This window comes from Gallinula chloropus (assembly GCF_964237585.1).
Source record: "Gallinula chloropus genome assembly, chromosome: 4".
NCBI lineage: Eukaryota > Metazoa > Chordata > Aves > Gruiformes > Rallidae > Gallinula > Gallinula chloropus.
Genome location: NC_140088.1, coordinates 53,244,873 through 53,260,471, shown reverse-complemented (window position 1 = coordinate 53,260,471; position 15,599 = coordinate 53,244,873). Strand labels below are relative to the sequence as shown.

The following is a 15,599-nucleotide window of genomic DNA, read 5'->3' as shown; positions in this document are numbered from 1 at the left end:
AGTCTTCCTTTGTAGCTCCATGTCCCACCCAGCATTTCCCATTCCCTTTTCATTTCATGGTTCCTACTCAACCCACAATAGCTAAGACTGAGCTTCCCAATTTCCTGATTTGTAGCATCTTTCTTCCACTTCTCAGTACCTTGGTTCAGCATGGTATTTTGAGAACATCAGCAAGAACAGTTGCTTTGCTCTTCAGTTGTAACACACAGTTTTAATGCAATTTGGAAGTAATGAGAAACAACTGCACGGAATTACAAAACAATTCCAGACCTATGTATTTCCAGATATAAAATAGATAGTGTTTCAGACCATGAATTCATCTAGCCCAGTGGCCTTTATGCATAAGTAGATGCCTAAGAAGAGTAAGAACAGGAAGTGAAGACTTACTACACTCCCAACGTCCAATTGTTTTCAGTTAAGGAGGATTTCTTGAATATACACTCAAAAACCTCCACTTTATATTTCTTCCAAGTACCTTTCCCAGTCTCCCACTGGGCCCACAGAAACTTCTCAAAGCCACAGTGGCAGCATAATGGTCTGAAAAGTGCCACCTTCCTCTGCTGCAAGTGGTTCTCAATACATTCGTAGTACGGTCCATCCTCCTTTTACTAGGAAAAGTCAAGCAGCATCCAGCTTCTCTTTGCTGCTACATGCATCCAACTCTACACAGTAATTTTTAGCCCTCTACCACATCCTCAAACTACCTCTTCTCCAAGCTGAAGACAGCCCTAGCCTAACCAGTAGATGCTCATAACAAAAGAGCATTCCTTATCACATGATCTGTCATTGTGAAACAGAAAGAGCACTTAACATTGAAGGAGTTAAAGCCTAGCAATTCTACCAGCCAGTGATGTATTCCCAATCCCTGCAGAATCTTCAGAGAACTCCTCTGTCAAGATACAAAAAGCTCTTTTGAAGACATACAGAATAGTTTCTGAAAAGCTGTTGCAGACATTACAAAAGACTCCTCCTGACAAGAATTCAGACCTCCCACCAAGTCTCAAGATTGTGTTCTAGAAGTTGTAAGAATTTAAGGAAGTACAAGACCAGAGTTTTGTATTCTGACATTACTAACTACCTTCCTCTAAAACAGCTAAGTATTCTGCTGAAATTAATAAAAGTTTTGAAGTAAATGCCTGGCATAAGAGCTTACAGACCACTCCATTAACATTTTGGAAAACAATACATAACTTTAAAACAGGAACCAATTATTTAAAGTGCCAGACACAATTAAATATAAACACATGACTTGTAGAAGCTGTAAAGCACTGAGAAAGAATAATTTTCCAAGATGTTTAATTTGCTGATGGAAGCAAACTCAGCAGTAAGGAAGTGAACCAATTACATTGCCTAGACTTAGAGAGATGAATAATTTTATGACAGCTACTACTGGCATCAAGATATAAACTTCATTGCCTGCAGTGACTGAGTTCAAGAGAGAACTCATGGAATAAAAAACAAAATTAAATTGGCTAAAAATGTGTTCTACAGAGGGGAGTTCTTTATTTTTAAAAGTTGACATCTGAAAATTCCTTTTTTCCTCCTGTTTCATATTTCAAGAAAACCACTAGTCTAGGTTGGATTAAAACAGCAGTAAAGGCACAGTAATTTAGATTTGATTTCAGAGCTATTTCAGCATAATCCAGTTAGTTCTGTTTTACCATGTGTAAGAATATACTTGTATCTGCAATTGAACTACAGAATTGGCAGAGGGTATTTGTACACATACTCAGTAGTCTATAGCATTATTTTTGAAAATGAATCATGAACAGATTTTGATAAGTTTGCAACAAATAAGTTTTTCCTGAATCATCACTTAAACCCCTCCCACAGACCACAAAACTAAGGCTTTTGCTTATTTTAAACCAGAAGAAAGAAAACAAGCATTCCCAAACAACATTCTCAGATAGAACTAGTTTCTAGAATTTAATTCTCCTGATAATACTGATACTAATTTCAACAGATAGACAAGTAGATGGAAAAAGGCACAATTACAATACACTTTAACTGTTGCATTGATCTCAGTGGGACTATTTGTATGAGCATGTGTATAGCTGTTTACACAACCAGTGTAAATAAGGGTTCTATAATCAGGCTTAAAGCACTTCCCAGTACTTTCACTGAAGCACTGTTCAGAGACACTATCGTAAACTCAAGCACTCAGTGAAAGCAAAAGCAAGGAATCATCAATAAAATAAATGCAGGTTAACTATCAAACTTCAATAGCATTGCAGTAAACATACCATAATTAAATGCAGTGAAGTCCACTTTACAGATAGCTTTTTGGCAGCATGAAAGAATTGTTTTAAATTTTACATGCAGCAAACGATGCACTGCACTCTAAGTATTTTACATGGCCAGAATTTAAAATACAACAAACATTCTGTTCTGAGCCTTTTCAGGGGCACAAAATGCCTCAGACTGGGGAAAAAAGGAACAGCAAGCAACAGAGTACTTACCATTACATTCATCAGTATTGTACCATCATACTACTGGGCAGTACAAGTAACAACCAATTTGCATTACTAATGAGTTAATGAGAACAGGTATTACAGTAGCTATACTTGTCATGGCAAATGAAACATACATAATCCAGTACAAAGTTAGAGCTTACTAACACCTGATCTGGCATATTAGAGAAAAATTATTAAAAAGCATATAAAGACATCAGCAAAATTTTACTCCCACCCTGCGCCTTTGCATAAACTGCCCTCACTGTGCAGTGTCACTAGATGTAGTGTTAGATTCTATCACCACCATACCTGACAGCCTGGTGTTATTCCATTTTTGCATTTGAGACACACATGATCTCTGTCAGTAGGACACACTACCACTAAAGGTTTCTTTAAATAAAACTTGCTTTTTGCATTTGTGTCGAAGAATAATTTTCTGTCTCTCCAAAGCTACAGTTTTTGAATTGTTTCACACTCTCCTCTAAGTTTCACACCACTAAAGCCTCACCCTTGAAGAGATACACCACCTCTTATAAACCAGGTGGTATTAAACAAAACAAACAAAAAATATTAATTCAGAATTGAATAGAGAATTTTTGGAAAGTTTGCCAAAGACCATCCAAAACGTTTGAAAGAATCTTCAAGTTAATTACAAATCACAACACTTATATTACAGACACCTCAGAATTTATCTTCTGGGATTTTTGTCTCAGAGTTCTTTGTAGAACTACCATAAGGGACATTAGAATTTAGCTACACAACATTCTTTTGATAAAGAGGTCTCAAAAATCAAAATAAGCCATCACTGAAATGTCTTTTTTCTAAAATCAAGGATATATAGTAAGAAGGAATAGATCCAGTAAGGAATGGTAGCACCAGGGCAGTTTTGATATCCTTCTTCTTCCACCTAGTGGCAAGAAGCATAAAAAACAAGGTCTTCTGGAGCGCAGGCATGAGGTATTTTCAAACACAAACTCTATTATAAAGATTCACTGACATAAAAAGGATTGAGCATTACCTAAGTAACAGAAAAATATTTATTATCTCAATTTGAATTTAAATTAAGACCAGTGTTTTCAAACATTCTGCTTCTCTTTAGGACCAACATCTTCACAACAGGACATACTGAATTAGAAAATGGATTAAATCACAAGTGCATTTTCAGAGGCAATGGCAAATTGACATCACATCCTCATGCTTTCAGCTAACCCTGGCATTAAACTTGGGGAAAGTCCATCCCTTGTCCTTTGTGTGGGAACTTCTCCTGAAAAAAGCTGAAATAATAGGAATGGGTGATTTATTTCCTCAAGTTTGAAACGGAACAAACCAAAAAGCAGCATTGAAAACATGCTGGGATATTTATCGTTTCTGATACATTAGCAGCAGGATTAACAAAACATGACTCCTCATACACTTAGATTTTATCTTGAGTTTAGGAGACAGAATGTCTGTATAACACTAGTCTACAAAATCTAAGATCACCGCTGTGACAGCACCTCACAACCCTTCAGTTCCACACGTTTCCTAGTTCGCTGATCAAAGTCTAAAGTTAAGAGGCTATATGTATTACAGCTGAAGTTAAGCATGCATCAACTGCTTCAAGTACTGAGCACTACAACCACAGGATAGTATCTCCTTTTCCTCAGTTTGGGGTGCTGTGAGGAACTGTCTCCCATTTGTGTCCACACATTTTGCAAGAATACAGTATGTTCTGTGACTATCTGTTCCCCTGTTATTCAGCCTCATTTCCCAAGGAATTCTCACTAAATAGTTGTCATTACACAACATTATCTAAAGCCTTCGTGGAGCTAAAAAGATACAAAACAAAACCAAGCAAGCTACAGATACTGTGCATACCTCACTGGGTATTCACCCATTCCTAAAGTAATAGAATTCCTGCATCTTAGACTTAGCATGTCACACGACTGTCACATTTTTAAAAATTTAAAAAAATCTGTTTCTAAGAGAGCAATAGATAAGAAGTAGTCATAGGGTTGAAGTGCTTAAATCCGTTTAGAAGTGAAATGGATTTGTGGATGGAGTGCTTGCATGTTCTATGCTTTCTATCATTCAGCTCTGCATTTTATCAAATAGATATCCTACATAAATAACCAGTGTGATGACTTATCTGAATTATTCTTGATAAGTCCAATATACAGAATGAGCACAATGCTGAATGCCCACATAAATGCACAAATGTATATACACACGTGCACTTAGCTAGACTGGATTGAATCTCATTCCTTTCAGACAAGGGTTAACAATTAATCAGCATGTACTGAAATGAAATTCACGTATTTCCTCATGTCATTAAAAAAAAAAAAAAAAGAAAGAGAAGCAGCAACTGAAGACAGGCTACAACTGGACCCCACAGTGTAACACAACGCCTGGTTTAAAGCAAATTGAAGCAAGCAACCTACAAACTAGCTAGTTATCTCAATGACCACTGATACCCCTCCTGAGAGCTTTAAGTGATGCTAGCAAGGATTGTACCATCCATTGATATGCTATGAATTCCACATGCCAGTACACTGTGCTTCCATCTAAAATATGCCTGCTGTAGACTCCCTCCTCTACCAAGGGATTAATTTAACTTTAAACCTTTAGAAATAAGTCAGCACACAGGTTCTAGCTCTGCACTCCATGAGCCCACATGGAAATCTTCTGATGAAAGCTAGTACTTCGCATTCAAAACTACTCTAAACGCTTAGAAACATACAAATGAACAAAGTGACAGCAGGGTGGAGTAGCATGTGCCTCGAATAAAGCCTGTATGATAATTCTCATTTTCAGAAGCATCTAGCATTACAATTTGTACTGCAGAGACAATTTTACTTTAAATTACTTATTACGGAAAGTAATGTATTTGTCTCAGTTTATAATTTTCATCCCAAGTCAAATGTGAAATACTCAGTTTGAAGTTGGAATGAATGAGATGAAGCCTTTGAATAAATTTGATTTACTGTCCTTTGCATATAAAACATTGTCACATGATAAAAACCTTTGTCAGAATAGTAAGCTAATTTTGAATCTCTGTAGATGCTTTTTTTGACAGTTTCAAGCAATTTCTAGAAGTTTAGTGTACTTTTTTTGCTTTTGACTGAAATTTCAAAAGCAGCTTTAAGATATCAGTACCTGGAAGATGATTGAGTATTTCAGATTGATGTAATTCTTTCAAAAACTGTACATGGGTTGAAGGTAGAACCTGAAAATTAAATGTACAATACTTACAATTTTCAATAGATGGCACTTTATAGCAAGGAATCCATAATGTCTAATTAAAAGAGCAAAAACAATTGGATGGCTGAGTGCATTGACATGCCAAAGTTTGCATCTGAAAAAGCCTACTACACTTAAATTTGAAAGTACAGTTCTACAAAACTGAAAGTACGAAGTGAGAACATAAAATCAAACAAAATCTCTGGAGTAATATTCTCTCTCATATTAATCACACTGAGATGTTCTTCACAAAGCCAGGAAATTCTTTTCTTCTCAGGTAGAATTTACAGTTAGAATAAAATTTAAAGATCACACACAATCAGAATCATAGGGGTTGGATGGGAACTTGAGAGATCATTGGGTCCAACCCCCCTGCCAAAGCAGCTCCCTAGCTCATATTGCACAAATCGGTGTCCAGACGGGGCTCGAATATCTCCAGACCACCCTGGGCAGCCTATTCCAGTGCTCTGTCATCCTCACTGTGAAAAAGTTCTTCCACATGTTGGTGCGGAACCTCCTGTGCTCTAACTCGCAGCCATTGTTTGCAAAGAAAACACAGTTATTACTGCAAGCAAACTCAGAAGAAAACAGAGAATCCCTTTTAGTAGTATGACTTAAGAGTACAGTCTTGTGCAAAGTTTTATACATATTTTGATATCCAAAGCTACAAAGTATATTTTTAGAACTATTTATGAGCTAAACAAGAAAGGCCTGGGAGCACTGCTGCCTCAGTTATAATCCAAGTTACACTTCTAAACTGTCTGCCAATATTACCAGAGTACAAGGTGCTTACTGATGAGAGTCAAAAACAGCAAACTGAAAGTGACATTTAAAGAAATCCATGCGGACTTAACAGTTATCTTCAGCTATCAGTAGCTACAAGATCAAAAGTCACTCTTCTCAGAGATGTACAGATTGAACAAAAGGCAGTGGGCACAAGTTGTGTCATGGAAAATGGCAATTTAGAGAAGGTTTCATAACAGAACTAGTTGAGTATTGAAACAGGCTACCCAGAACATTTGAAGCTTCATTTTCAGTTATTTAAAACTTGGCAAGGCCTTGAGAAAATTCATCAGCTTCAACAATAGCCCTACTTTAAGCAGCATGTTAAGGTACAGGAACACCAGTCCCTTCCAGGAACTTGTAGGATTCTAAATTTTTCAGCAGAAAACACTACACAAAAGGATAAGACAAATCTATATCCACCAGGAAAAACTTCTGAAAGACACTCCCTCAATTATGACTAAGCCATATTCTCTTAGACTCCCAAAACAATTCTTCTCACAGGACTGAGTACCACGTCTTGGTTTGAATCATCATTCCAAAAAGTTTGATTTTGAAGTTACCAATTTTTCAGATTTAGGATAAGCTAGTGGGTAAGCTTCCCATTTACTAAATTTATTTATACATGATCAATTCAGCAGCCACAATCATGCTGGACAAAAAAGAAACATCTTATTTTTAAGTCTTGTGCATACTTACAGGGTAGATGTTACCACTTAACAGTATTCAGTAATGTTAAAAATATTCATGCCCATCTGTAGAAAATCTAGGCACATACAATTAGAGTATTTCCAAGTCACATGCAAACAAAATTATCATACATCTGAGCTGAATCCTTAAGGTGATGTGACAAGGTATTGGAAAAAGCTTTTGTAGGCACACAACCATACCTAAAGGTTTTACTAAACATTATTTGTCCCAGAAGCTTTTCCTGGAATACATGAAAAGCTTTTTAATTCCATCCTCTGTACCTAAATATCACTAGAAAATCCACACTGAATTTGAAGCACAGAGGTCTCCTAATCAAATAATACAGTTTAAGTTTCCTCTGAAGCACTGTGCAAGGAAAAATTATAGGAAGGTATAGGAAAGGGTAGTGTAATACCTCCACAGCACCTTGCAGTGCAAGCACTGGGCCACAAAATACCATGACGGTTATAGCCTTTTGTGCTCCTGAAGGTGTTCCTTCTACTGACTGCAATTATAAAAATTAGACACATGATCTCATTTAACAGCCAAGAAAAAAACCCCAGCAACAGTGAATACAGCAACTACAGAAAACTGAAAGAATCCAAGCCAGGTGTTGGCCTTGTCAGGCTTAGGTCTCTTATTTTTCCTCTTCTATTGGTAGGAACAGATTCATCTATTGCACAGATGAAGAACTCCATACCCAGGTGAACTGAAACACAAGTCACTGCATACTTCGTACACTTTGAATCAACGAGCCCAGACACTTTGGAGTTGATTTTAAGATTGATCAGTGATTTTTGTGTCAACGACAGCCTTACTAATCTGGTATTTACAAACTCTGCTCAAAAAGCAGAAATTGTTTCCATACAACTTCATCCAACCTTAATGCTATAAAAATGCATGCCTCAATCCATTTAATTAGTGAGAAATTTCCATATATCTGATTCAGGCTGCTTCCAATCTTCTCCCATTAGTCCTTTCAGGTTCAATTCTTTGAAAAATTCCAGGCGATGACTGCAAAGAGAGGACAAATAAGAGTTGTAAGTGTCACAGTTTGTATCTGAATTAAAGGCAGCATCCTTAAGTTTAATTAATCTTTCTTTTTATGTTTTCTTACACAGGAAATGTTAGCAGCACTCCATACGTTCATCTTCCAAAATCTGAGATTAATGAATAAAAAGACACTACCGTGTTTCTAAAAAATCCTGCACTGGAAAAGACAGGGCAAAATCCTCATGTTCATACCTATGAACAAGCATGTCACAGCATCAAGTGAAGTTAACATAATGCTCACCTTTTAAACTCCCTCAACTTACATTGCCTGGAATTGCAGTCAGAGCAAGAGCACAGCTACATCCTTCTTTAAAACTCATCCACACTTCAAAAAATTTGAAATTTCTAACACCTGACCAACTGAAAAACTGTATCACAGGGTTACCCTTTCCTTACAGAAAGGGGGAAGGACAGATAGGATAATGAAGCCAGCAAACATATTTTGTTTTCCTGCAGGATTAGAAGTCTTGTTTTCTTTTAAACATTATGAATTAGTTCTCGCTAAGAATTTCTCCTTTAGGCTACCACATGGACACTGAAGCCAATTGCTAATTAGTACTTATATTAAACAACTGCCAAACATTAGACAGTATATCTGACACTGTAATAATCGTTTTTAAGGGAGTCTCTTCTTAGGAAGCAATTTGTAACAGTAAAGACAAGCTAAGAGCAATCTCTTTGGATAAATGCATCTGCTACCTATGTCTGAAAACATCAGTGTTTTTTTAAGAAAGGCACTACAGAAGAAATAATCCCCTTCTGAGAAATATTACAGGCATTCTCCACTTTGCCACAGAAAAATAAAAGTATCTGTTTCTTACAGAACACAGATGTAAATGTATTTTATTAGTAATAGCTTCAATCTTTATTAATAAAGACATGCCACACTTTTCTTAAACAAAAGAGGTTAACTTAGCTAAAATATACCTTACCAATCTGTCACTGTATGTTGGGTAACAAGTTGCATAAGAACTACAGCATACCCTCTAGAACTAGTTCTCACACAAAGTACCCAGAAGTAGCAGTTTTTAATCAAATCATCTCAACCTCACAGTAAAAGAAAATAAACAGGCCAAAAGCACAATTAAAAAAAAATAATCAAGATATTCTAGTTTTTCTACTGATACTGGGTATTCTTTTATAATACTTTCCAATTTAGTATACCTTTTCAATTTTTTTCACGACACAGAGCCATTTGTAGAGGTGAGGCTGTTTAGAACAGCAGAGGATAAGCAGAAGAGATTTACTGGAAATTTATCTAGTGAAGTTAACACCAAACGGCATTTTCCTTGTCTCCAGCATGTCCTGAAAAGTAGAACAACCTATCTATGATTTAGCTAAGGAAGGTGATAAAACAGATGCCAGTGGTGTTGAATGCATCACTTTCTACACACCTAGGGGACAACATAGAAATCAAGCACTAATTACAGCTATCTGCCACAGTGTTTCATACAAAGTACAGCACCAATGGATCTGGGGCTAAGCAGTATAATTAAAAATACTAGAGGCACTCAATTTGAAAGCCAGATTAGGTTTTTATGCATTCCAAGCATAATGTAACATTATTACAAAAGAGCTAATTTCACGCTTACAAATCCGGTTTCTGTCCTTCCTGCAGTTGATGTCGAGGCACAGGATAAAGTGCTTCATATTTTCTGTCTTCTCCTGAGCCATGAATTGCAAATGCATTGAACTTCTTAGTGCACGGTGGAAAATAATTCCAAGGAAGGTGAGCTTTACCCTCCCACTTGTTTTTTGTTCTCGTCACCTCAAACTCTAAAGGAAGTTCTTCCTGTTAAGGGAGTGAAAAACAAAAAAAAAAACAAGACAAAATAAGAGGTGATATGACCTTCCAATCAGGCAACAGGTACCAAAAGCACAATTAGTTTTTCTGTATATTATGAATGTATTTAACCACTTACTTTCCATACTTGTCTTCTGCCTGAAAGCAGCAGCACTAGGTGTTGCCCATGTCTGTCAAAAATATCAGACCACAATTTTCTTTAAATGATGCCAAGGTATTGGTGTACTGCAAAGCAGTACAGTAAAATATAAACATTTCCCATATTTCTGTACAATTCTGTACCCAGTCTTCCTCATACATTTATCTTACAAGCATTAGAACTGGACATGTTTCAGAGTGCTGTACTTACGGACAAAGTTCAACTTCTAAATACTTTTCAGTTCTGTCATTCAAGAAAAATGCTTCTACAACTAAAAAAAAAAGCTGTCAGTATTTTATACTAATCATACCCCACTAAAACTATTCTGTTAGCATGATTTTTGGCCTGTGCCATGCCAGAGTTTGTCTAGATGTGTACCTGCTAGCGACTGTTTCCTAACTATTTGCGATGCTGTGTCATAACTGTAACATCAATAAATTTTTAGTTTTAATGCCTATCATCATAAAATCAGTACAGTGCTTCATAATGCTTTTTATTAACTTAACTCCAGCTTTAGAAACACTAATCTTGATGCAGCAGAAAAGTGGCAGGGGTACTAACTAATACTGTCAATGCAGTAAGAAAAGCATCAGCATGCTGCTATTTCACCTAGTATGCTTGCTGTGAACAAAGCTGACCAAGACAGAGTGATCCTAGTCAATCACACTCACAGTATGCACTCCAGGTAGAGCACTTCAGTACAAGAGTCTTGAGTTTGCTGGTAGCCTCACGATAAAGAGCACCAGAGACAAGAAAACATACGATGGGAAAGGAACAGAACAGTAAGAATGATGAAAGAATAAGCAGCACAGTTGCTCACCACCCAGAACCAATGCTCCACTAGTTCCCAAGCCAAACTGCCTCCCTGCCAAAACCGCCCCACCCCCAGTTATATATGGAGCATGATATCATATGGTATGGAACATCCCTTTGACTAGTTTCAGTCAGCTATCCTGTCTGTGTCCCCTCCCAGCCTCTTGTGCGCCCCTCGCCTTCTAGTTGGCAGGGCAGTATGGAAAGCTGGAAAGACTTTGACTTCACATCAACACTACAACTACCTAGCAACAACTAAAACCATCAGTGTGTTATCAACAGTATTCTCACACTAAATCAAAACCAGAGCACTATACCAGCTACCAGGAAGAAAATTAATTCTATCCTCGCTAAAACCAGGACAAGTGCCTGTGCTGTCATCAGGAAGAGTCAATCTCATAATTCCTGAAATCAATCTAGCTCCTTGCACTCCATTTCTTTATGGCCACTGAGCAACAGAATGTATTTACTTCTTTCACCAGCCACCTTCCAGCCAGCAGTGTTAGAAAAATCAATCCATTGCCAAACATAAGAACATTGTTCTTGGTATCAGTTTGGGGTGGTTTACAGCTGAATGTAGTATGTGGCTTATGGTTACTTAAGGAGCTGTGTAAGGGTAAGGCAGATATTATAACCTTGTGCTTTCCCAGTATTCTTCCACAGATTTATTTTTCTTAATTTACATTTCAGATCTGATCTTAAAAGCAGTGCTGTGACCAAAGACACGGAATTGAATCATACATCATACACTCAACCAGTTTGCAAAAAATAACCATCATAGACTCTTAAAGACAGGCATATTAACTACAGAAGAACATCAGTGCCTACACAAATATTTACAGCAGAAAAGTTATACTTACCCTCATACTCCCACAGTCGACTAAATGGTTTCCCTGGCTCTCCAAGTGGTGCTGGAGGATCATTAAAGAAGGGAGCATTAACTTCCATTAGCAGTCCTTCATTGCCTGGCTTCAGCACGATTGTTACTGGCTCATGACTCACAGGTAAACCATCCCACGTGTGTTTAATTGTAAATTCCATCTTCTTTTACTACATAAATGAGAAAGGACATTTCTGTCAAAGAATACCTCAGGTTCCATTCCAGCATCAACAACACAGTTCACTTCCCTAAGAAAAAGCACCTTCTCACAAATTCAATCATCAAATCATGTTTTTAGACATCAAAAGAGCTGGGATAGTTTAACTTTATTAAGCAACTTAAATTATATCAATGTTTTTCATAGATTTTTATATCTGCATGGTTACAAATTATTCTGAACAGTCTTACCAAGCTTAAAGCATCTCAACTATGTATCTAAACAGCTTCCACAACCATCAGAAATATTTACCAAGAGAACAGATAAACAAAACAAAGTCTCCACTACAAGATCTTAGAAAGTTTGTTAATATGAGAATAATCGAGAAAAATCTTCCATGAATCTGAGAACATTATTTCATCTCTACCCAGACACCCATTTTCTTGGGACTCACAGAAAAGTGAGCGTAATTTACCACATGCTACATCTGATAGCAAAAGGCGTATCACGTAAGATAAAACATAACCACATGCATCGTACTGCCTATATGCCACAGCCTAGCGCTTACAACATATTAACTGCATCTGATAACCCTCTGCTAGCTACACTAACCAGTTTCCATTCTCTAATGTTTATGCAGAAAAGCACCAGACTTCTTCTCTTGAAGTTCAAGTTGGTACAATAATTAGAATGTTTGGTAAGATATATTAATGATCAAGGAGATGATGATGTGGCAAAACAGGTGTGACAGATTAGAGAAAAATTGAAGCAATAAATTGAGTAACTAAATGCCTTAATTTAAGAAGTCCAGTAGACAGGAAAGTCAACTACATATATAACTTTTGACAAGATTTTTAATAAAATGAAAGCTAGTTAAATTCTGGCCAGCATTTTAACTGCATGATATGCTAGACAAGCATCACATGTGTTTTATAGAAGACACCTGAGATAGCCCTAGAAACTATCAACAGCTGTTGAAACATATTCAGTGGACTATTGAGCCTTAAACTTATCTAGAAAATATGAATCCATAGGAAACATAGGCAAGCATGGGTTGTAATTTTCTAAGGAGCCAACACTGAGCAGCATCAGCATGAAGTATCCACAAACAGTAAGACCCTTCCCAGTGTTCTTTTCAAATGAAAAATATTCCTGTAAACAGAGTGCACATGCCTTATGTACATGGCAGATGTACACACCATACATACACTTAGGATGAAAGGAAACAAGATAGAATTTCACAAGCAGGATCACTTACTCAAAAGAATAAGGTTCACAAATATATGGGTGCATCTAAGACAGTTTTATAAAGTGTTATGAACCCATGTTATACTACATTATTAAACTAGCTTTATGCACTCAGAAGTCAACTCTTCCTTCTATTACTCTATTTGGAGTTTGTGCTAATACATTTAGCTATTTGCATTCACTGGTCAGAGCAAATACTTGAAATGCTAATTTGAATAAATTGTCAGATTTCTCTAGTATTTTAAAATAACATAAAGTTCAAATAAAAGTAGCCTAGGAAGATCTTAAAATCCAGGGAGATTTACAGGACGAGCGATTTCGATTTCTGAGGGAAGCAGGCAACATGAAGCATTTCCTCGTGCACAACATGTCAAAGGTTCTATCAGGAAGAGTCACAACATGGCAATTAAAAAGAAATTCCACGAAAAAAAAAAAAAAACCCCAAACAAAAATCCCCAGCAGCTTTACATTCTTATTTACACCTCCATGAGCAGCAGATTACGTTTTGGTAAAAAACCTGACTCCTGCAGGGCCAGTTTACAGCGTATGGAAACCAACATGCTGAATGCTCAGCCCATCGCTGTAAACTATTACTGCTCTTGATTAGAAGAGCGTGCAATTTTTAAAAGAAACAAAGTAATAAGGGAAATTACACCACAGTTATTAGCTCTCATTAGAGAGATACATAGCTCTCAGGTCTTAAAGGGCATCAGATCTACGATTTTCCAAATGAACAGCCCTTTCATGTGAGTGTCACGTTTATCGCGCCACCCGGTGCCGTAGGCCAGCCCCAGGCTGCGGCTGAGCACCGCGGGCCGCTCGCTCACCCCTCCCCGGGGGACAGGGAAAGCCCCACGGGATGGGACAAGGGCAGCTCGCTCTCACAGCACCACGGAAGGGAAAGCAATAACATAGCCCGTGACAAAATACGCGCCCGGTGACACCATTGAGTACTTTAGCGAGGTGATAACGCAGAGCGCCAGGCCTGCCTACCCCAGAAACTATTCAAAGCCCCACCACACACGGACCGCCCCGGAGCCGCACGGACCCGCCCCTCACAGCCCCTTTTGTGGAGGAGCGATTTCAGGTGGGGTGGAAACAGACCGGGATAACTCTGCTCACCTGGGCTGGCTGCTTGGGCAGGGTAACTCTGGCCCGGACGGAACCAGGACACACGGACTTAGGGAAGTCCATTACCAGCATGCTTTTCGATTACAGTAAAAGCAGCGGCGCAAATTTAAATTAAAGCAACAAGAGGAGGCCATTAAGTTATCTTTTAACGCTACACCTCTGCTAGCTGTTAGCAGAGACGCAAATGCTAAACGAGACGGTACTTTGCAGCAAGTACTTTCTCAGCTATCCAGGAGCACTAAGCCTACGCAGCCCCAGGCTGATCCTCATCAGCGAGGGGAAGCTCCTGCTGCTCGCCCCTCGCACCGCCTCACGGCTACAGCTCTCCCCACCAAAATCCACAGCCTCCCTCCCACACTCTGCTGGCGTGAATAACGAGGACAAGACAGAGGAAACAATTACACTGCTGTTTGTCTTCGTTGCTCCACGAGCACAGAGGAACAGCTAGAAGCCGCGTAACAGGCGGAAGCTTTTACCACAGTTAAGACTCCATCGCCAGACACAGACATGGGCTGAAAACTGCTCCAGGTTTCGCTTACCCCCTACTGCCCCAGCCGCTACCGGCGGCAGCGGCACTTCCCAAGGAGAAACACCTATCTTTAACCTATAAGCCGCTCAGAAAAGTTTGACGAGCCGCTCCTTACGTCTCAGGAGCGAACTTCTTCCCGCTGGTCCTCCCCCAGAAGCTCCACCGCGCACGCGTACACCCCCCTCCCTCTCCGCCTGCCGCTGGAGCGCTTCTCTGTCACGTGGTCTAGGCGCCGTCTGGGGCCGAGCTGGTCGGTAAGGGAAGAGCTGAGGTGTATGGGGCTCACAGCGTGGGTAGGTGGGCACGAGTCGGTCCCCGGCACGGGCAGGTCCTGTCCCGGCCCTTAGCCGTTACGGGGGCGTGGCGCAAGGGCGCTTGCGGGCCGTTAGCGGCGGCAGGGGCCCTTTACCTCTCAGGCGGCTGGCTGGGTTGCTGCGCTGCGCTGGGCTGAGGGTAAGAGGCTGGTTCAGAGGGGAAGCTCCCACTCTGGGAAGCGGTTGCTGCCCCCGCTCCATCCAGCTGCGGCTTTACTTAATGAAAGAAGTGCGAGCTCGTGGGTGAGGGGAAACGCGTTCTCAGCGCCTGGAAGTTACTGCATCCGACCCTCTCCCGAAGAGCCCTCCCCTTCCCTGTCCGCCGGCGGAGCTTTGCCTCGCACCGAGGGGCGGAGAGCGGCTGAAATAACCAGCTTTTCCCCCGG

General features: G+C 39.3%; 1 protein-coding gene across 1 annotated transcript; it reads right to left on the bottom strand.

Annotated features, from left to right (window-relative positions):
* Nucleotides 1–7,908: 7,908 nt before the first annotated feature.
* Nucleotides 7,909–15,039, bottom strand: LOC311191435 (UPF0462 protein C4orf33). Its single transcript, XM_084263623.1, has 6 exons — nt 14,910–15,039; nt 11,815–12,004; nt 10,352–10,412; nt 10,121–10,172; nt 9,791–9,990; nt 7,909–8,159 (listed from the first exon to the last, which is right to left on the bottom strand). Exons 2-6 carry the CDS (start codon nt 11,993–11,995, stop codon nt 8,060–8,062), a joined length of 594 nt encoding a protein of 197 aa, XP_084119749.1. The 5' UTR covers nt 11,996–12,004; nt 14,910–15,039; the 3' UTR covers nt 7,909–8,059.
* Nucleotides 15,040–15,599: the final 560 nt, after the last annotated feature.